Below are 22074 nucleotides of genomic sequence, written 5' to 3'. Positions count from 1 at the left end.
AGAGCACATAGCGGTGTCTGTGGGGGCAGCTCTCGGGGTGAGCAGAGCACATAGCGGTGTCTGTGGGGGCAGCTCTCGGGGTGAGCAGAGCACATAGCGGTGTCTGTGGGGGCAGCTCTCGGGGTGAGCAGAGCACATAGCGGTGTCTGTAGGTGCAGCTCTCGGGGTGAGCAGAGCACATAGCGGTGTCTGTAGGTGCAGCTCTCGGGGTAAGCGGAGTACATAGTGGTGTCTGTGGGGGCAGCTCTCTGGGTGAGCAGCGTACACAGCCGTTATTCTGGGTGCAGTTCTCGGGGTGAGTGGAGCACATAGCGATGTCTTTGGGGTTAGCTCTCGGGGTGAGTAGAGCACACAGCTGTATATGTAAATGTATATATATGTAAATGTATTTATATGTATATATAAAGCTGTATACAGCTCTCGGGGTGAGCGGAGCACATAGAGGGTCTGAGGGTGCAGCTTTAGAAGTGAACAAGAAAGGAGAAAAGGCGATCATAGAAGCCCAGACACACAATAAGATATAATTCATTTTTTATTAGTATAAACAATCTTTAGTGCAGGCAGTGGTAAGGACCAACATAATATGCATGATATTCATATATGCTCTAGACAAGGTAATGTCACAAATATATTACATTTCATAAACATCATATATATCTGTAATTTAGTATCCATAATTCCAATTACTCTCACTCATAAAAATATATATCGAGGAAAATAGATTATCCACCATACAATATGTGAGCTAAATTGATGTAAATAAGGCCACATGGCTGATAACAATCCTATCAAAGCGGATCTTAGCTAGTTAGATAAATACCGCCAATGTATATATAGAGGTCAAGCAACAATTGTTATATATCAGAAATAATTATATATACCTCTTAAAGTGGTCAGTCCTAATAGTTGTATAACACCACCGGCTCAAATAAGCCCAACCCTATCACAGTCAGGACTGAATATACCACAAGTTTTTATATATATCACCTCCAATATACACAGTGGTGGTAATCATCACCCACAAAATGACGTAGATTGCAAACTGAATCAGGCCTGCAATCACATATATTGCGGTATAGATACCATCTATCTGTACCTACTAGCTATCACCATTAGATGTCACTGCAGCCATAAAACATACATATATATATATATATCACATTACACTGATCACCTGAGATCATCATCAAGCTGTTAAATTAGCCAGGTGGCTAGCCATGTCTCAACATACCCACACCAGAGACAGGCAACAAACAGTGTAACCAGACATAAGGAGCATTAGAAAAGAGACATTACCAGTCAGGAGCATAGACGTCCGACACGTGTTTCGATAAGACTCTTCGTCAGGGGGCGCCCCCCTGACGAAGAGTCTTATCGAAACACGTGTCGGACGTCTATGCTCCTGACTGGTAATGTCTCTTTTCTAATGCTCCTTATGTCTGGTTACACTGTTTGTTGCCTGTCTCTGGTGTGGGTATGTTGAGACATGGCTAGCCACCTGGCTAATTTAACAGCTTGATGATGATCTCAGGTGATCAGTGTAATGTGATATATATATGTATGTTTTATGGCTGCAGTGACATCTAATGGTGATAGCTAGTAGGTACAGATAGATGGTATCTATACCGCAATATATGTGATTGCAAGCCTGATTCAGTTTGCAATCTACGTCATTTTGTGGGTGATGATTACCACCACTGTGTATATTGGAGGTGATATATATAAAAACTTGTGGTATATTCAGTCCTGACTGTGATAGGGTTGGGCTTATTTGAGCCGGTGGTGTTATACAACTATTAGGACTGACCACTTTAAGAGGTATATATAATTATTTCTGATATATAACAATTGTTGCTTGACCTCTATATATACATTGGCGGTATTTATCTAACTAGCTAAGATCCGCTTTGATAGGATTGTTATCAGCCATGTGGCCTTATTTACATCAATTTAGCTCACATATTGTATGGTGGATAATCTATTTTCCTCGATATATATTTTTATGAGTGAGAGTAATTGGAATTATGGATACTAAATTACAGATATATATGATGTTTATGAAATGTAATATATTTGTGACATTACCTTGTCTAGAGCATATATGAATATCATGCATATTATGTTGGTCCTTACCACTGCCTGCACTAAAGATTGTTTATACTAATAAAAAATGAATTATATCTTATTGTGTGTCTGGGCTTCTATGATCGCCTTTTCTCCTTTCTTGTTCACATGTTCATGCGATTTGCCCTCACACGTAGTCCTATCTGATGATTAGATTGATGATTTCTACTATATATAATGAATATCAGTCCACTGTATCTCACCCTTTTTGCAGCTTTAGAAGTGAGCAGATTACAAAACCACGTCAGTGCATTTAGCTCTCGGGGTGAGCGGAGTACACAACAGTGTATGTGAGGGCAGCTCTCGGGGTGAGCGGAGTACACAACAGTGTATGTGAGGGCAGCTCTCGGGGTGAGCGGAGTACACAACAGTGTATGTGAGGGCAGCTCTCGGGGTGAGCAGAGTACCTTTCCGTATCTGTATATGCTGCTTTTTGGAGAAAGCAAGGTACACGCCACTAAATGGCTCCCGCTGCATCCGAGAGGACTAGTGTCCGTGAACCGTCAGAAGTCGGACTCATCTGTCGGCATGTTTGAACGTCACCTTAAAGCCGAGCAAATAGATAAAATGTCAATAACAGCCATCCCCTGCGCCCGAGGGAAGTGACAGGCGCTCTCCATTATTAGGAGGTATGACAAGCACATGGAGACGTTCAGCTGCTCCCCCCAGAAATATCGGGGAGAAGGGCAATGGACGGTCACTAGGGTTAGGGCTGTGCGGAGACTTACACAGCAACATAGACAATAGTCACACGCCCGGCCACACGACCACAATCGCTGTGTAGGCCTAAATACAGGCTGGTCACACATTGTGAACAGGATTAGGGTCTGACAGAGAAACTAGGCCTCGTCACCCATAGCAACCAATCGGCTCTGAGCTTCTATTTATGAACCACTCTAGTCAAATGAAAGTCACGCTGTGATTGGTCGCTAAGCGCAATAAACCCAGATTATACTGGAAAGAAAGTTACTGTCTCAGAAATTAGGCCTCGTCTCTTATAGCAACCAATCAGCTCTGAGCTTTTATGAAATTGATCTGGTGACATGCAATCTGAGCTGCCATTGGTGGTCACTGGAAACTATTTTTTGAAGGGTGTCATAAGACTTGAAGCAAAAAATAAACAAAACATCTCAATAGACCTAACGCTGGCGTGATCAACCATTTACTGCACATAGCAAAACATATAACCATGGCGGACATGTTTGTGCAGTGGTACTACACATTTAGGGTCCACTCCATACCATGCGAGTGCTGCCGTTAAAGCATTTAGATGCTACTCAATCACTGATAGCAGCATTAAAAAAAAACCCCAAACAAAAAAAAACTGGCTGCCAATGCGGGGGTGGGGTGCCCATTAGTTGCCGTGGCAGCTAGTGGCCACCTGAAGACCCTCAATGTCACCGCCATCTTAGTACTTCTGCAACACTTAGATGTTAGAAGAATATACTACAAACGACCACATAAGCGCAAGTCTGAGGAAAAATTAAAAAAAAATAATAATTATATACTGTATCTTTAAAATCGACCCATATATATCCAAGAACAACAACATAAAAAAAAACATGCTGGGTACCGCCACATCCTACGACCAATAAGGATATATAAGAAAAACATTAAAAACAAAAAAAACACCACATCAAAAACAAGCTACAACAAAAAAAAAACAAAAAAAAAAAAAAAACGCCACGAAACCAAAGACTAAAACGTAAAGAAAAACAAAACAGGAAAACAAAGAAAAAAAATACAAAACAAAAAAAACAAAAATAAAAATAAAGGCAAAAAACCCCAAAACGAAAAAAAAACCCACCGGGACTGCCGATTTTCGGTCACCACACCCCTCTAACAAGTGATCAAAAAGTATGTGTACCCCAAAACAATACCAATGCCTGCTCGCCACGCAAAAAAAACCACAAAACTGCCCCAGTTATGGGAAAATAAAAAAGTTACGGTTCTTGAATAAAAAAAAAAAAAAAAAAGCCAGAAATCCAGTTTGTTTTTTTTCCGCTATTTCACCCTTTTTTTTCAGTAACGTGAATGGCATCATCCCTGATTACATCTCATCCACCAAAAATGTGGACCTGATACAGCTAATAAAAAATAAAAAAAAAAAGTTATGGCTGTCAGGAAGGAAAAAGAAAAGAAAAATTGCTGCACTGGGAAAGGGTTAAAGGCTCCAAAGTGAAAAACAAAAACGTGAAAACCTTCCGTTTCGTGCAAGAAATGGGTTAAATCCTACACTGGAGGGGGGTGAATGACATAGGGGGGTTACTCCACAGGTGATATAGACCCACCACACACAGACCCCCTGCACCCCAACCTCCCCCTCCCCCACACACCAGTGCAGCACTTACCATGCTCCGAGCTATGAGAGCCAGCATGTCTCCTGCAGGACACGGCTACCAGAGCCCCAGTGCAAAGTCCCCACGAGCTGTCAGTCACAAGGACAAGGGGAACTTCATTGCTGCACTGTCAACACAACTCTGCTGCGTTGCCCATAGAGGCCAGGGTGGGGCGCAGCGGCCATGCTCCTCACTATCCCAAATTCCCTTCCGTATTCTAACCCCCAGGACATTAATCACTCACTGCAGCCCGTCTCAGCTCAGCTGCAAGAGAAACGTTTGCAAATACAAGTCCTACGCAACTTGGACTTGCCAGAAACAAACATGGCCGCTTGCGTTTCAAACCAACGCCATCTTAATTAAGGGCAAGCCATAACTTGCCGCTTTCGTTTGACTGCGCGTGCGCCGCATGAAGGAGACGTAAATGTGAGGTTTGCCCTTCGTAAATATGGCGGGAGGTGATTATTCGAAGGCCATTTTTCTAGTTGGCAAGTGCCAATTTGTGAGGGTCGTGGCTTGTTTGTAAGAAGGGGTGAATGACTTCTGCCTCCCAGAGACCGGAAAGTTTGGACGGCGGCAGCGTAACGTACAGGAGGTGATTGAAGAGTCATCGTTGCCAGGGTAACGGGCAGAGGGTGTGTCCTTCTGAGGTGAAAGGTGAAAAAAAATACCCGGCTGCAAGAAGATGGCTGAGAGGGAGCAGCAGACAGGTCTGTCCCCGGGGTCCCGGCCCCCACAATTAATAACCACACATCAGGGAGAGGCTGGGCGAGCCGGAAGTGGCGAGCAGTCACGTGGTTCTGCCTGGCCTAGCGTTGCTATAGTAACCATGGCTGAGCCTCCAGTGGCCTCATCAGCCAGAGGTGGGCATCCTGGGGCAGCCTAAATGCCCCCCTGCCCTGTATGTGTGTGGCAGCATGCTGGGACTTGTAGTGCTGGTATGGGATGACCGCTATGGCCGGGCAGTAAACATGGGCTCCAGATATGTATATCCTGCCTTTATAGTGGGATGGGGAGGCATGCGCTCAGTAGTCCGGCCTCAGAGGGAGGCATGCGCTCAGTAGTCCGGCCTCAGAGGGAGGCATGCGCTCAGTAGTCCGGCCTCAGAGGGAGGCATGCGCTCAGTAGTCCGGGCTCAGAGGGAGGCATGGGCTCAGAGGGAGGCATGCGCTCAGTAGTCCGGGCTCAGAGGGAGGCATGCGCTCACTAGTCCGGGCTCAGAGGGAGGCATGCGCTCAGTAGTCCGGCCTCAGAGGGAGGCATGGGCTCAGAGGGAGGCATGCGCTCAGTGGTCCGGGCTCAGAGGGAGGCATGCGCTCAGTGGTCCGGGCTCAGAGGGAGGCATGCGCTCAGTAGTCCGGGCTCAGAGGGAGGCATGCGCTCAGTAGTCCGGCCTCAGAGGGAGGCATGCGCTCAGTGGTCCGGGCTCAGAGGGAGGCATGCGCTCAGTGGTCCGGGCTCAGAGGGAGGCATGCGCTCAGTAGTCCGGGCTCAGAGGGAGGCATGCGCTCAGTAGTCCGGGCTCAGAGGGAGGCATGCGCTCAGTAGTCCGGCCTCAGAGGGAGGCATGCGCTCAGTAGTCCGGCCTCAGAGGGAGGCATGCGCTCAGAGGGAGGCATGCGCTCAGTAGTCCGGGCTCAGAGGGAGGCATGCGCTCAGTGGTCCGGGCTCAGAGGGAGGCATGCGCTCAGTAGTCCGGGCTCAGAGGGAGGCATGCGCTCAGTAGTCCGGCCTCAGAGGGAGGCATGCGCTCAGTAGTCCGGCCTCAGAGGGAGGCATGCGCTCAGTAGTCCGGCCTCAGAGGGAGGCATGCGCTCAGTAGTCCGGCCTCAGAGGGAGGCATGCGCTCAGTAGTCCGGCCTCAGAGGGAGGCATGCGCTCAGTGGTCCGGGCTCAGAGGGAGGCATGCGCTCAGTAGTCCGGGCTCAGAGGGAGGCATGCGCTCAGTAGTCCGGCCTCAGAGGGAGGCATGCGCTCAGTAGTCCGGGCTCAGAGGGAGGCATGGGCTCAGAGGGAGGCATGCGCTCAGTAGTCCGGGCTCAGAGGGAGGCATGCGCTCAGTGGTCCGGGCTCAGAGGGAGGCATGCGCTCAGTGGTCCGGGCTCAGAGGGAGGCATGCGCTCAGTGGTCCGGGCTCAGAGGGAGGCATGCGCTCAGTAGTCCGGCCTCAGAGGGAGGCATGCGCTCAGTAGTCCGGCCTCAGAGGGAGGCATGCGCTCAGTGGTCCGGGCTCAGAGGGAGGCATGCGCTCAGTAGTCCGGGCTCAGAGGGAGGCATGCGCTCAGTAGTCCGGCCTCAGAGGGAGGCATGCGCTCAGTAGTCCGGGCTCAGAGGGAGGCATGGGCTCAGAGGGAGGCATGCGCTCAGTAGTCCGGGCTCAGAGGGAGGCATGCGCTCAGTGGTCCGGGCTCAGAGGGAGGCATGCGCTCAGTGGTCCGGGCTCAGAGGGAGGCATGCGCTCAGTGGTCCGGGCTCAGAGGGAGGCATGCGCTCAGTGGTCCGGGCTCAGAGGGAGGCATGCGCTCAGTGGTCCGGGCTCAGAGGGAGGCATGCGCTCAGTGGTCCGGGCTCAGAGGGACGTGCTTTATGGTGACATAGCTCATGTCTGCCTCCATTTTCCAGGCTCCCATGATGGTGATGACGCTTCTCTGCCTCTCGCCGGACACAATTTCATAGTTCCAAAGAAGGAGATCAACACAGTTCCTGATATGGTCAAATGGAAGCGCTCCCAGGTACTGCACCGTGAGTAGAGGACACACATCAGGCTGCCACTGGGGTTACAGCAGCAGCAGCGCCTCCCCCGTCCACAGGTTGTTTGTGGTATTACAGATGAGACAATTGACTTCAGTGGAGTTTATATGCAATTCCAGACACAACGTATGGACAGTGTGGCACTACTTCTGCAAGAAAGCAGCCATCTAATATATAAAGCTTAGTGTATGAATGTGTGTGTGTGTGTGTGTGTGTCCGCTAAAGGAATCCGCACCGTCGCATTTACAATCACAAAATTTTGCACAGATGCCTCATGTGACTCAGGGAATGTCATAGACTAGGTTTTGACAGGATAATTTAACCCCGCGCTTTACAGTTACTCTCCAGAAATCCTGCCTCCATTAAAGTGAATGGAGCTGGGAGATACAGGTTATTTAAAGCAGCTGTGATTGGTTGCTATAGGAACAAAGGAAATTGTTAGTATAAGAAGCTTATGTGTGAGGTAATAAGATGTCAGTGGAGAGACGGATAGGGAGAGACATAAGCACAGACAGAGACTGACAGAAAGGGAAAGAGACGGGCAAGAAAGACAGACAGGGGCAAGAAAGACAGACAGGGGCAAGAAAGACAGACAAGGGCAAGAAAGACAGACAGGGGCAAGAAAGACAGACAGGGGCAAGAAAGACAGACAGGGGCAAGAAAGACAGACAGGGGCAAGAAAGACAGACAGGGGCAAGAAAGACAGACAGGGGCAAGAAAGACAGACAGGGGCAAGAAAGACAGACAGGGGCAAGAAAGACAGACAGGGGCAAGAAAGACAGACAGGGGCAAGAAAGACAGACAGGGGCAAGAAAGACAGACAGGGGCAAGAAAGACAGACAGGGGCAAGAAAGACAGACAGGGGCAAGAAAGACAGACAGGGGCAAGAAAGACAGACAGGGGCAAGAAAGACAGACAGGGGCAAGAAAGACAGACAGGGGCAAGAAAGACAGACAGGGGCAAGAAAGACAGACAGGGGCAAGAAAGACAGACAGGGGCAAGAAAGAAAGACAGGGGCAAGAAAGACAGACAGGGGCAAGAAAGACAGACAGGGGCAAGAAAGACAGACAGGGGCAAGAAAGACAGACAGGGGCAAGAAAGACAGACAGGGGCAAGAAAGAAAGACAGACAGGGGCAAGAAAGAAAGACAGACAGGGGCAAGAAAGAAAGACAGACAGGGGCAAGAAAGAAAGACAGACAGGGGCAAGAAAGACAGACAGACAGGGGCAAGAAAGACAGACAGACAGGGGCAAGAAAGACAGACAGACAGGGGCAAGAAAGACAGACAGACAGGGGCAAGAAAGACAGACAGACAGGGGCAAGAAAGACAGACAGACAGGGGCAAGAAAGACAGACAGACAGGGGCAAGAAAGACAGACAGACAGGGGCAAGAAAGACAGACAGACAGGGGCAAGAAAGACAGACAGACAGGGGCAAGAAAGACAGACAGGGGCAAGAAAGACAGACAGGGGCAAGAAAGACAGACAGACAGGGGCAAGAAAGACAGACAGACAGGGGCAAGAAAGACAGACAGACAGGGGCAAGAAAGACAGACAGACAGGGGCAAGAAAGAAAGACAGACAGGGGCAAGAAAGAAAGACAGACAGGGGCAAGAAAGAAAGACAGACAGGGGCAAGAAAGAAAGACAGACAGGGGCAAGAAAGAAAGACAGACAGGGGCAAGAAAGAAAGACAGACAGGGGCAAGAAAGAAAGACAGACAGGGGCAAGAAAGAAAGACAGACAGGGGCAAGAAAGAAAGACAGACAGGGGCAAGAAAGAAAGACAGACAGGGGCAAGAAAGAAAGACAGACAGGGGCAAGAAAGAAAGACAGACAGGGGCAAGAAAGAAAGACAGACAGGGGCAAGAAAGAAAGACAGACAGGGGCAAGAAAGAAAGACAGACAGGGGCAAGAAAGAAAGACAGACAGGGGCAAGAAAGAAAGACAGACAGGGGCAAGAAAGAAAGACAGACAGGGGCAAGAAAGAAAGACAGACAGGGGCAAGAAAGAAAGACAGACAGGGGCAAGAAAGAAAGACAGACAGGGGCAAGAAAGAAAGACAGACAGGGGCAAGAAAGAAAGACAGACAGGGGCAAGAAAGAAAGACAGACAGGGGCAAGAAAGAAAGACAGACAGGGGCAAGAAAGAAAGACAGACAGGGGCAAGAAAGAAAGACAGACAGGGGCAAGAAAGAAAGACAGACAGGGGCAAGAAAGAAAGACAGACAGGGGCAAGAAAGAAAGACAGACAGGGGCAAGAAAGAAAGACAGACAGGGGCAAGAAAGAAAGACAGACAGGGGCAAGAAAGAAAGACAGACAGGGGCAAGAAAGAAAGACAGACAGGGGCAAGAAAGAAAGACAGACAGGGGCAAGAAAGAAAGACAGACAGGGGCAAGAAAGAAAGACAGACAGGGGCAAGAAAGAAAGACAGACAGGGGCAAGAAAGAAAGACAGACAGGGGCAAGAAAGAAAGACAGACAGGGGCAAGAAAGAAAGACAGACAGGGGCAAGAAAGAAAGACAGACAGGGGCAAGAAAGAAAGACAGACAGGGGCAAGAAAGAAAGACAGACAGGGGCAAGAAAGAAAGACAGACAGGGGCAAGAAAGAAAGACAGACAGGGGCAAGAAAGAAAGACAGACAGGGGCAAGAAAGAAAGACAGACAGGGGCAAGAAAGAAAGACAGACAGGGGCAAGAAAGAAAGACAGACAGGGGCAAGAAAGAAAGACAGACAGGGGCAAGAAAGAAAGACAGACAGGGGCAAGAAAGAAAGACAGACAGGGGCAAGAAAGAAAGACAGACAGGGGCAAGAAAGAAAGACAGACAGGGGCAAGAAAGAAAGACAGACAGGGGCAAGAAAGAAAGACAGACAGGGGCAAGAAAGAAAGACAGACAGGGGCAAGAAAGAAAGACAGACAGGGGCAAGAAAGAAAGACAGACAGGGGCAAGAAAGAAAGACAGACAGGGGCAAGAAAGAAAGACAGACAGGGGCAAGAAAGAAAGACAGACAGGGGCAAGAAAGAAAGACAGACAGGGGCAAGAAAGAAAGACAGACAGGGGCAAGAAAGAAAGACAGACAGGGGCAAGAAAGAAAGACAGACAGGGGCAAGAAAGAAAGACAGACAGGGGCAAGAAAGAAAGACAGACAGGGGCAAGAAAGAAAGACAGACAGGGGCAAGAAAGAAAGACAGACAGGGGCAAGAAAGAAAGACAGACAGGGGCAAGAAAGAAAGACAGACAGGGGCAAGAAAGAAAGACAGACAGGGGCAAGAAAGAAAGACAGACAGGGGCAAGAAAGAAAGACAGACAGGGGCAAGAAAGAAAGACAGACAGGGGCAAGAAAGAAAGACAGACAGGGGCAAGAAAGAAAGACAGACAGGGGCAAGAAAGAAAGACAGACAGGGGCAAGAAAGAAAGACAGACAGGGGCAAGAAAGAAAGACAGACAGGGGCAAGAAAGAAAGACAGACAGGGGCAAGAAAGAAAGACAGACAGGGGCAAGAAAGAAAGACAGACAGGGGCAAGAAAGAAAGACAGACAGGGGCAAGAAAGAAAGACAGACAGGGGCAAGAAAGAAAGACAGACAGGGGCAAGAAAGAAAGACAGACAGGGGCAAGAAAGAAAGACAGACAGGGGCAAGAAAGAAAGACAGACAGGGGCAAGAAAGAAAGACAGACAGGGGCAAGAAAGAAAGACAGACAGGGGCAAGAAAGAAAGACAGACAGGGGCAAGAAAGAAAGACAGACAGGGGCAAGAAAGAAAGACAGACAGGGGCAAGAAAGAAAGACAGACAGGGGCAAGAAAGAAAGACAGACAGGGGCAAGAAAGAAAGACAGACAGGGGCAAGAAAGAAAGACAGACAGGGGCAAGAAAGAAAGACAGACAGGGGCAAGAAAGAAAGACAGACAGGGGCAAGAAAGAAAGACAGACAGGGGCAAGAAAGAAAGACAGACAGGGGCAAGAAAGAAAGACAGACAGGGGCAAGAAAGACAGACAGGGAGAATGATACAAAGACGTGTCCGTTAGACACACACTGATCCAGACAGAGACAAAGACTTAGAGAGACAGACAGGGAAAAAGACAGACAGACAGAGACTGGGAGAGCCAGTGCTACAGCTAGTTTTTTTTGTAAATCTGGACATCCCCTTCCAAGGGGTTTCCCTCTGCCCTCCTCATTATATAAGGGCCACGCAGCACAGAATCCATGCTCCCTCTTGTGGTGATTTTGAGAACTGCATATCTAATCCTTTTTAGGCAAAATGAGACTACAACTCCTGGCAATAATTCTGGCCTCCCCCGGCTCTCCGGCTCTCGGGATGTTCAGTTGTTTACTTTTGTTTAATAAAGGAGATCACAGACGGCACAAAACTAAAGTCATTTCAAATGGCAACTTTCTGGCTTTAAGAAACACTAAAAAAAACCCCATGAAAACATAATATCCTAGCAAGTACCAGTGACTTTTCAAGACCAAACAGGGGGAAAATTATGGAATCACTCAATTCTGAGGAAAAAATTATGGAATCATAAAAAACAAAGATACAGAAGATCCCTCCAATCCATCACTAGTATGTTGTGGCGCCACCTCTGGCTTTTATAACAGCTTGCAGTCTCTGGGGCATGGACTTAATGAGTGACAGTCTCTTCATCAATCTGCCTCCAGATTTCTCTGATTGCTGTTGCAGATCAGCTTTGCAGGTCGGAGCCTTGTCATGGACCATTTTTTTCAACTTCCACCAAAGATTTTCAATTGGATTGAGATCTGGACTATTTGCAGCCATGTCATTGACCTTTATGTATATGGGGAGATAAGGTATGCACACCAGTGACTATGTAAGGGGAATACATGAAATAGCAGAAACTGCTGTGTGAATACTGACTTGAAAAATCCAAGTCAGTATTCACACAGCAGTTTCTGCTATTTCATGTATTCCCCTTACATAGTCACTGGTGTGCATACCTTATCTCCCCATAGTGATGTTTTTTTAGGTTTTTGCACCCAGTTCGGACATAGAATGGAGTTCCAAACGTTATTCCTATTTGTTAGTATTTTTTCGTTTGTGAACCCTCCCCAACCACACCTATTGCCAATCCATATCATACGCATAAATAGCCTGGGTCTCAGCTTCCCATACACAGTAAGTTTTTTAACTGCATGAGAGGACACACACAAGCTAGGGACCCCAACGTAGAGAAATACTTTGGCGTAGTGTTGGGGCTCTATTGCATTGATCAATTCAGTAGCTAAATTTCTCTTGATTCATATGTTCATGGCAGTAATGCAGATTCCATTTTTCACATTTTCACTCTTACATATAGCTATTGGATTTTTCAAGTCAGTATTCACACAGCAGTTTCTGCTATTTCATGTATTCCCCTTACATAGTCACTGGTGTGCATAACTTATCTCCCCATAGCGATGTTTTTTTAGGTTTTTGCACCCAGTTCGGACTTAGAATGGTGTTCCAAACGTTATTCCTATTTATTGACCTTATGTGTCTTCTTTCATGAATGTCTTCACAGTTTTTGCTCTATGGCCGGATGCATTATCATCTTGATAAATGATTTCATCATCCCCAAATATCCTTTCAATTGATGGGATAAGAAAAGTATCCAAAATTTCAATGTAAACTTGGGCATTTATTGAAGATGTAATGACAGCCATCTCCCCAGTGCCCTTTCCTTACATGCAGCCCCATATCATCAATGACTGTGTGTTCTCTTCAGGCAGTCATCTTTATAAATCTCATTGGAATGACACCAAACAAAAGTTCCAGCATCATCACCTTGCCCAATGCAGATTTGCGATTCATCACTGAATTTAACTTTCATCCAATCATCAACAGTCCATGATTGCTTTTCCTTAGCCCATTGTAACCTTGTTTTTTCTGTTTAGGTGTTAATGATGGCTTTTGCTTACCTTCTCTGTATGTAAATCCCATTTCCTTTAGGCGGTTTCTGACAGTTCGGTCACAGACATTGACTCCGGTTTCCTCCCATTCGTTCCTCATTTGTTTTGTTGTGCATTTCCTGTTTTGGAGACATATTGCTTTAAGTTTCCTGTCTTGACGCTTTGATGTCTTCCTTGGTCTACCAGTATGTTTGCCTTAACAATCTTCCCATGTTGTTTGTATTTGGTCCAGATTTTAGACACAGCCAACTGTGAACAACCAACTTCTTTTGCAACATTGCGTGATGATTTACCCTCTTTTAAGAGTTTGATAATGATCTCCTTTGTTTCAATTGACATCTCTCGTGTTGGAGCCCTGATTCATGTTAGTCCACTTGGTGCAACAGCTCTCCAAGGTGTGAGCACTCCTTTTTAGATGCAGATTAACGAGCAGATCTTATTTGATGCAGGTGTTAGTTTTGGGAATGAAAATTTACAGGGTGATTCCATAATTTTCCCCTGTGTTTGGTCTTGAAAAGTAACCGTTACTAGCTAGCACATTGTTTTCAAGATTTTATTTTTTTTTTTTTTTTTTTTTTTAGTGCCCTGTTTTGACAGGGGTTGTAGTTGTCCACAGCATAGTTACATAGTTAGTCATATGAAAAAGTTTGGGCACCCCTATTTATGTTAACCTTTTTTCTTTATAACAATTTAGGTTTTTGCTATTTCAGTTTCATATATCTAATAACTGATGGACTGAGTAATATTTCTGGATTGAAATGAGGTTTATTGTACTAATAGAAAATGTGCAATCCGCATTTAAACTAAATTTGACCGGTGCAAAAGTATGGGCACCTCAACATAAGTGACATTAATGTTTTGTAGCTCCTCCTTTTGCAGAAATCACAGCCTCTAGTCTCTTCCTGTAACTTTTAATGAGTTCCTGGATCCTGGATGAAGGTATATTTGACCATTCCTGTTTACAAAATAATTCCAGTTCAGTTAGGTTTGATGGTCGCCGAGCATGGACAGCCGCTTCACATCATCCCACAGATGTTCAATGATATTCAGGTCTGGGGACTGGGATGGCCATTCCAGAACATTGTAATTGTTCCTCTGCATGAATGCCTGAGTAGATTTGGAGTGGTGTTTTGGATCATTGTCTTGCTGAAATATCCATCCCCTGCGTAACTTCAACTTCGTCACTGATTCTTGCACATTATTGTCAAGAATCTGCTGATACTGAGTTGAATCCATGCGACCCTCAACTTTAACCAGATTCCCGGTGCCGGCATTGGCCACACAGCCCCAAAGCATGATGGAACCTCCACCAAATTTTACTGTGGGTAGCAAGTGCTTTTCTTGGAATGCCGTGTTTTTTTGCCTCCATGCATAAAGCCTTTTTGTATGACCAAACAACTCAATCTTTGTTTCATCAGTCCACAGGACCTTCGTCCAAAATGTAACTGGCTTGTCCAAATGTGCTTTTGCATACCTCAGGCGACTGTTTGTGGCGTGCTTGCAGAAACGGCTTCTTTCGCATCACTCTCCCATACAGCTTCTCCTTGTGCAACGTGCGCTGTATTGTTGACCGATGCACAGTGACACCATCTGCAGCAAGATGATGCTGCAGGTCTTTGGAGGTGGTCTGTGGACTGTCCTTGACTCTTCTCACCATTCTTCTTCTCTGATATTTTTCTTGGCCTGCCACTTCTGGGCTTAAAGGGAACCTGTCATCAGAAATTTTGCTTTAAACCTAAAGGTTTCCCCCTCTGCAGCTCCTGGGCTGCATTCTAGCAAGGTTCCTGTTGGTTTTTTGCTCCCTTTTAGACCAAATATAATACTTTATAAAGGTGTACCTTTTGGGATGCAAATTTTCTAAATCGTCTATGAGGGCGGGCTCTCTGGTGTCCGTTATGTCCATCCTGCCGATTTACGCCGTCCCCCAACGCAGCATTTCTTACTTCCAGGATGCCGCCCAGTGAGCCCGTGGTCCGGCGCATGCGCAGTGCCACTGTAGCGGGACTGTGCACTGCGTGCACAGTGTGAGCGCTGGTGACGTTTGCGCAGGCACGAGAATGGGCGGCGCTGTGTTGTCATCGCAAGTGCCCGCGCTTTCCCCTCTGCCTCCAGCGTTCTGCGCAAGCGCTGGCCAGATGACCGCACGTCCCCTCTTTCCCATCTTTCCCTGTAGCAGGAAATAGATGGGAGGATCGGAGCAGGACACCACCGGTTACGGCCAGCGCTTGCGCAGAACGCTGGAGGCAGAGAGGAAAGCGCGTGCACTAGATTATGGGTGGGCACTTGCAATGATAATCACAGCACCGCCCATAATCTCGTTGGGGGACGTCTTAAATCGGCAGGATGGACATAACGGACACCAGAGAACCCGCCCCCATGGACGATTTAGAAAATTTGCATCCCAAAAGGTACACCTTTTATAAAGTATTATATTTGGTCTAAAAGGGAGCAAAAAACCAACAGGAACCTTGCTAGAATGCAGCCCAGGAGCTGCAGAGGGGGAAACATTTAGGTTTAAAGCAAAATTTCTGATGACAGGTTCCCTTTAACAAGAACTGTACCTGTGTTCTTCCATTTCCTTACTATGTTCCTCACAGTGGAAACTGACAGTGTAAATCTCTGAGACAACTTTTTGTACCTTCCCCTGAACAACTATGCTGAATAATCTTTGTTTTCAGATCATTTGAGAGTTGTAGTGAGGAGCCCATGATGCCGCTCTTCATAGGAGATTCAAATAGGAGAACAACTTGCAAGTGGCCACCTTAAATACCTTTTCTCATGATTGGATACACCGGCCTATGAAGTTCAAAGCTCAATGAGGTTACAACACCAATTTAGTGCTTTAGTAAGTCAGTAAAAAGTAGTTAGGAGGGTTCAAATCAAGAAATTGATAAGGGTGCCCATACTTTTGCACCGGTCAAATTTTGTTTAAATGCGGATTGCACATTCTCTGTTAGTTCAATAAACCTCATTTCAATCCAGAAATATTACGGAGTCCATCAGTTATTAGATATATGAAACTGAAATAGCAAAAACCCAAATTGTTATAAAGAAAAGAGGTTAACATTAATAGGGGTGCCCAAACGTTTTCATATGACTGTACACCCTAAAATCTTGTTTGCTTTAGCAGCTGCTGCCTGACATTGAGCGCTGCCGCTCAGCTTATTTGTAATGAGAATACCCCGGTCCGTCTCCTGTTCTGTAGTCCGGAGGTTACTTTCATGTAATGTATATGCAGCTATAGGATTACTCCGTCCTAGGTGCATTACTTTACATTTATCAACATTAAATCTCCTCTGCCCAGTATCTGCCCATCCCACATCTTATCCAGATCAGTCTGTAATATTGTATCAGGGTCAGTTTTTAATATCCTACATAGTTTGGTGTCATCAGCAAAGACTGACACTTTCCTATCACTCCCATCCACAAGGTCATTAATAAAGAGATTAAAAAGAATCGGTCCTAGCACAGATCCCTGCGGCCCCCACTGCTCCCAGCACAGATCCCTGCGGCCCCCACTGCTCCCAGCACAGATCCCTGCGGCCCCCACTGCTCCCAGCACAGATCCCTGCGGTCACCACTGCTCCCAGCACAGATCCCTGCGGCCCCCACTGCTCCCAGAACAGATCCCTGCGGCCCCCACTGCTCCCAGAACAGATCCCTGCGGCCCCCACTGCTCCCAGAACAGATCCCTGCGGCCCCCACTGCTCCCAGTACAGATCCCTGCGGTCCCCACTGCTCCCAGTACAGATCCCTGCGGTCCCCACTGCTCCCAGTACAGATCCCTGCGGTCCCCACTGCTCCCAGTACAGATCCCTGCGGTCCCCACTGCTCCCAGTACAGATCCCTGCGGTCCCCACTGCTCCCAGTACAGATCCCTGCGGTCCCCACTGCTCCCAGTGCAGATCCCTGCGGTCCCCACTGCTCCCAGTGCAGATCCCTGCGGTCCCCACTGCTCCCAGTGCAGATCCCTGCGGTCCCCACTGCTCCCAGTGCAGATCCCTGCGGTCCCCACTGCTCCCAGTGCAGATCCCTGCGGTCCCCACTGCTCCCAGTGCAGATCCCTGCGGTCCCCACTGCTCCCAGTGCAGATCCCTGCGGTCCCCACTGCTCCCAGTGCAGATCCCTGCGGTCCCCACTGCTCCCAGTACAGATCCCTGCGGTCCCCACTGCTCCCAGTACAGATCCCTGCGGTCCCCACTGCTCCCAGTACAGATCCCTGCGGTCCCCACTGCTCCCAGTACAGATCCCTGCGGTCCCCACTGCTCCCAGTACAGATCCCTGCGGTCCCCACTGCTCCCAGTACAGATCCCTGCGGTCCCCACTGCTCCCAGTACAGATCCCTGCGGTCCCCACTGCTCCCAGTACAGATCCCTGCGGTCCCCACTGCTCCCAGTACAGATCCCTGCGGTCCCCACTGCTCCCAGTACAGATCCCTGCGGTCCCCACTGCTCCCAGTACAGATCCCTGCGGTCCCCACTGCTCCCAGTACAGATCCCTGCGGTCCCCACTGCTCCCAGTACAGATCCCTGCGGTCCCCACTGCTCCCAGTACAGATCCCTGCGGTCCCCACTGCTCCCAGTACAGATCCCTGCGGTCCCCACTGCTCCCAGTACAGACCCCTGCGGTCCCCACTGCTCCCAGTACAGACCCCTGCGGTCCCCACTGCTCCCAGCACAGATCCCTGCGGTCCCCACTGCTCCCAGCACAGATCCCTGCGGTCCCCACTGCTCCCAGCACAGATCCCTGCGGTCCCCACTGCTCCCAGCACAGACCCCTGCGGTCCCCACTGCTCCCAGTACAGACCCCTGCGGTCCCCACTGCTCCCAGTACAGACCCCTGCGGTCCCCACTGCTCCCAGTACAGACCCCTGCGGTCCCCACTGCTCCCAGTACAGACCCCTGCGGTCCCCACTGCTCCCAGCACAGACCCCTGCGGTCCCCACTGCTCCCAGCACAGATCCCTGCGGTCCCCACTGCTCCCAGCACAGATCCCTGCGGTCCCCACTGCTCCCAGCACAGATCCCTGCGGTCCCCACTGCTCCCAGCACAGATCCCTGCGGTCCCCACTGCTCCCAGCACAGATCCCTGCGGTCCCCACTGCTCCCAGCACAGATCCCTGCGGTCCCCACTGCTCCCAGCACAGATCCCTGCGGTCCCCACTGCTCCCAGCACAGATCCCTGCGGTCCCCACTGCTCCCAGCACAGATCCCTGCGGTCCCCACTGCTCCCAGCACAGATCCCTGCGGTCCCCACTGCTCCCAGCACAGATCCCTGCGGTCCCCACTGCTCCCAGCACAGATCCCTGCGGTCCCCACTGCTCCCAGCACAGATCCCTGCGGTCCCCACTGCTCCCAGCACAGATCCCTGCGGTCCCCACTGCTCCCAGCACAGATCCCTGCGGTCCCCACTGCTCCCAGCACAGATCCCTGCGGTCCCCACTGCTCCCAGCACAGATCCCTGCGGTCCCCACTGCTCCCAGCACAGATCCCTGCGGTCCCCACTGCTCCCAGCACAGATCCCTGCGGTCCCCACTGCTCCCAGCACAGATCCCTGCGGTCCCCACTGCTCCCAGCACAGATCCCTGCGGTCCCCACTGCTCCCAGTACAGATCCCTGCGGTCCCCACTGCTCCCAGCACAGATCCCTGCGGTCCCCACTGCCCATTTAGAGAATGTTCCATTTATGACTACTCTTTGTTTCCTATCTTTTAGCCAATTTCTTACCCAGTTGCACATAGTTTCGGGTGGTCGCGGCTTCTGGAGCTTTAGTATAAGGCTATTATGTGGTACAGGATCAGATGCCTTCGCAAAGTCTAAATAAATCCCCTCAGCTGCATTATATCCAGAGCTGCACTCCCCCCCCCTCATAGAACCCAACAGGCTGGTCACACACCACTTATCTCTCATGAATCCATGCTGGTTATTATATTATTCTCTGCAATATATTTTTCATGTCATCCCTTACATTGCCCTCACCCCTCGCACCCCCTGATGTCATCCCTTACATTGCCCTCACCCCTCGCCCCCTGATGTCATCCCTTACATTGCCCTCACCCCTCGCACCCCCTGATGTCATCCCTTACATTGCCCTCACCCCTCGCCCCCTGATGTCATCCCTTACATTGCCCTCACCCCTCGCCCCCTGATGTCATCCCTTACATTGCCCTCACCCCTCGCACCCCTGATGTCATCCCTTACATTGCATTCACCCCTCGCACCCCTGATGTCATCCCTTACATTGCCCTCACCCCTCGCACCCCCTGATGTCATCCCTTACATTGCCCTCACCCCTCGCACCCCCTGATGTCATCCCTTACATTGCCCTCACCCCTCGCACCCCCTGATGTCATCCCTTACATTGCCCTCACCCCTCGCACCCCCTGATGTCATCCCTTACATTGCCCTCACCCCTCGCACCCCTGATGTCATCCCGTATAATGCCCTCGCCCCTCGCACCCCCTGATGTCATCCCTTACATTGCCCTCACCCCTCGCACCCCTGATGTCATCCCGTATAATGCCCTCGCCCCCTGATGTTATCCCTTACTTTGCCCTCACCCCTCGCACCCCTGATGTCATCCCTTTATAATGCCCTCACCCCTCGCACCCCCTGATGTCATCCCTTACATTGCCCTGACCCCTCGCACCCCCTGATGTCATCCCTTACATTGTCCTCACCCCTCGCACCCCTGATGTCATCCCTTTATAATGCCCTCACCCCTCGCACCCCCTGATGTCATCCCTTACATTGCCCTGACCCCTCGCACCCCCTGATGTCATCCCTTACATTGTCCTCACCCCTCGCACCCCTGATGTCATCCCTTACATTGCCCTCACCCCTCGCACCCCTGATGTCATCCCTTACATTGCCCTCACCCCTCGCACCCCTGATGTCATCCCTTACATTGCCCTCACCCCTCGCACCCCTGATGTCATCCCTTACATTGCCCTGACCCCTCGCACCCCCTGATGTCATCCCTTACATTGCCCTCACCCCTCGCCCCCTGATGTCATCCCTTACATTGCCCTCACCCCTCGCACCCCTGATGTCATCCCTTACATTGCCCTGACCCCTCGCACCCCCTGATGTCATCCCTTACATTGCCCTCACCCCTCGCCCCCTGATGTCATCCCTTACATTGCCCTCACCCCTCGCACCCCTGATGTCATCCCTTACATTGCCCTCACCCCTCGCACCCCTGATGTCATCCCTTACATTGCCCTCACCCCTCGCACCCCCTGATGTCATCCCTTACATTGCCCTCACCCCTCGCACCCCCTGATGTCATCCCTTACATTGCCCTCACCCCTCGCACCCCCTGATGTCATCCCTTACATTGCCCTCACCCCTCGCACCCCCTGATGTCATCCCTTACATTGCCCTCACCCCTCGCACCCCCTGATGTCATCCCTTACATTGTCCTCACCCCTCGCACCCCTGATGTCAGGCTTACTGGCCGGTAGTTGCCTGGATCCACCCTCTTACCTTTCTTAAATATCGGCACCACATCAGCAATCCTCCAATCCTGAGCCACTGACCCTGTTACAAGATAGTCTAGGAAGATGAGATAGACAGCGACCAACCAGAATGTTTTTTTTTGTTGCATTATTTCTGCAGTTTGCACCCGTGTCATTTCTCCCATTTGTAATGGTAGCGGGTGCATTATCCGATGTGTATCTCACCTCTACCGTATCCTCCTCACAGGCCTACGCTGATTACATGGGCTTTGTCCTCACCATAAATGAGAGCGTGAAGGGAAAGAAGCTGACCTGTGATTACCGCGTGTCAGAGGTAAGGGTGCCACCCCTCCCCATAAAACTTCCTATGTGTGTGTACAACGTCCAGGAAGGCAGAAGCGCTAATAAACCATCTCTAACTTCTCTATGTGGGGTCTGGCCGTGTCTGACAGCCAGCTTTCCGCTCCTGGAGCTGCACCATCTCCTGCAGTCACTTTCTAAAACGCTCAATCATAACATTTATGGGTAGTTAAAGGAGTACTCCTATTAGTGGGGTCCAACCTCTGTGACCCCCCCCCTCCTCCCGGGATCATTGTGGTCTTAAAAGCAAAAAAACAGATTCACCCGCCGGATGGTGCAATTTCTTGCCTGTCTTATCGCTTCTTGCACATAACATTACATGACCGCTGCAGCCAGTCATGGATTGTCTGCAGCCGTCCCGTCTGAGCCAGAGGAAACAATCTCCTACTCCCTTTTTTTTTTTTTTTTTTCTTTTTTGGGCTTGGACAGAACATAAAGGTTGCAGTTAGAGGGTCTGCATGTATTTTTGTTTGTGTAGGATGGCGCGTGTGTGTGTGTGTGTGTGTGTGTATGTATATATATATATATATATATATATATATATATATATATAATATATATATATATATATATATATATATATATATATATATATATATATATATATATATATATATATATATATATATATATATATATATATATATATATATATATATATATATAAATACGTGTGTGTGTGTGTCTATAATACCCAGTGGGTACGGAAAGTGTTCAGACCCCTTTAAATATTTCACTCTGTTTCATTGCAGCCATTTGGTGAATTCAAAAAAGTTCATTCTTTCCTCATTAATGTGCACTCTGCCCCCATCTTACAGAGAAAACAAAAATGTAGAAACTATTGCAAGTTTATTAAACAAGAAAAATTGAAATATCACATGGTGATAAGTATTCAGCCCCTTTGCTCAGTATATCCCATGGTCATAAGTATTGAGCCCCTTTTCTCAGTATAACACATGGTCATCAGTATTCAGCCCCTTTGCTCAGACACTCATATGTAAGTCCCATGCTGGCCATTTCCTTGTGATCCTCCTTGAGATGGTTCTCCTCCTTCATTGGAGTCCAGCTGTGTGTAATTACACTGATAGGACGTGATTTGGAAAGGCGCACACCTGTCTATATAAGACCTCACAGCTC

General features: G+C 49.0%; 2 protein-coding genes across 6 annotated transcripts in view; one reads left to right on the top strand and one right to left on the bottom strand.

The window, feature by feature from the left end:
• The window catches only part of CRAT (carnitine O-acetyltransferase), a 37840-nt gene extending 33067 nt beyond the window's left edge, over nucleotides 1-4773 (bottom strand). Inside the window, exon 1 of the mRNA XM_075324763.1 lies at nucleotides 4476-4773. Within this exon, the coding sequence (XP_075180878.1) occupies nucleotides 4476-4502 (27 nt within the window). The 5' untranslated portion in view covers nucleotides 4503-4773. The remainder of the gene's footprint in view (nucleotides 1-4475) is intronic.
• A 148-nt stretch (nucleotides 4774-4921) lies between these two features.
• Nucleotides 4922-22074, top strand: part of PTPA (protein phosphatase 2 phosphatase activator) — an 80368-nt gene continuing 63215 nt past the window's right edge. For 2 of the 5 annotated variants that reach the window (XM_075324764.1, XM_075324767.1), the window contains exons 1-3: nucleotides 5322-5401; nucleotides 7086-7195; nucleotides 20825-20911. In XM_075324764.1, coding sequence (XP_075180879.1) covers nucleotides 5350-5401; nucleotides 7086-7195; nucleotides 20825-20911 — 249 coding nt within the window. In that variant the 5' untranslated portion in view covers nucleotides 5322-5349. Of the gene's footprint in view, nucleotides 5174-5264; nucleotides 5402-7085; nucleotides 7196-20824; nucleotides 20912-22074 lie in introns of those variants that run through there. The other 3 variants (XM_075324766.1, XM_075324768.1, XM_075324765.1) reach the window with 3 other exon arrangements.

This window comes from Anomaloglossus baeobatrachus, chromosome 9 (assembly GCF_048569485.1).
Source record: "Anomaloglossus baeobatrachus isolate aAnoBae1 chromosome 9, aAnoBae1.hap1, whole genome shotgun sequence".
NCBI lineage: Eukaryota > Metazoa > Chordata > Amphibia > Anura > Aromobatidae > Anomaloglossus > Anomaloglossus baeobatrachus.
This window is presented reverse-complemented; position numbering and strand designations above follow the sequence as displayed.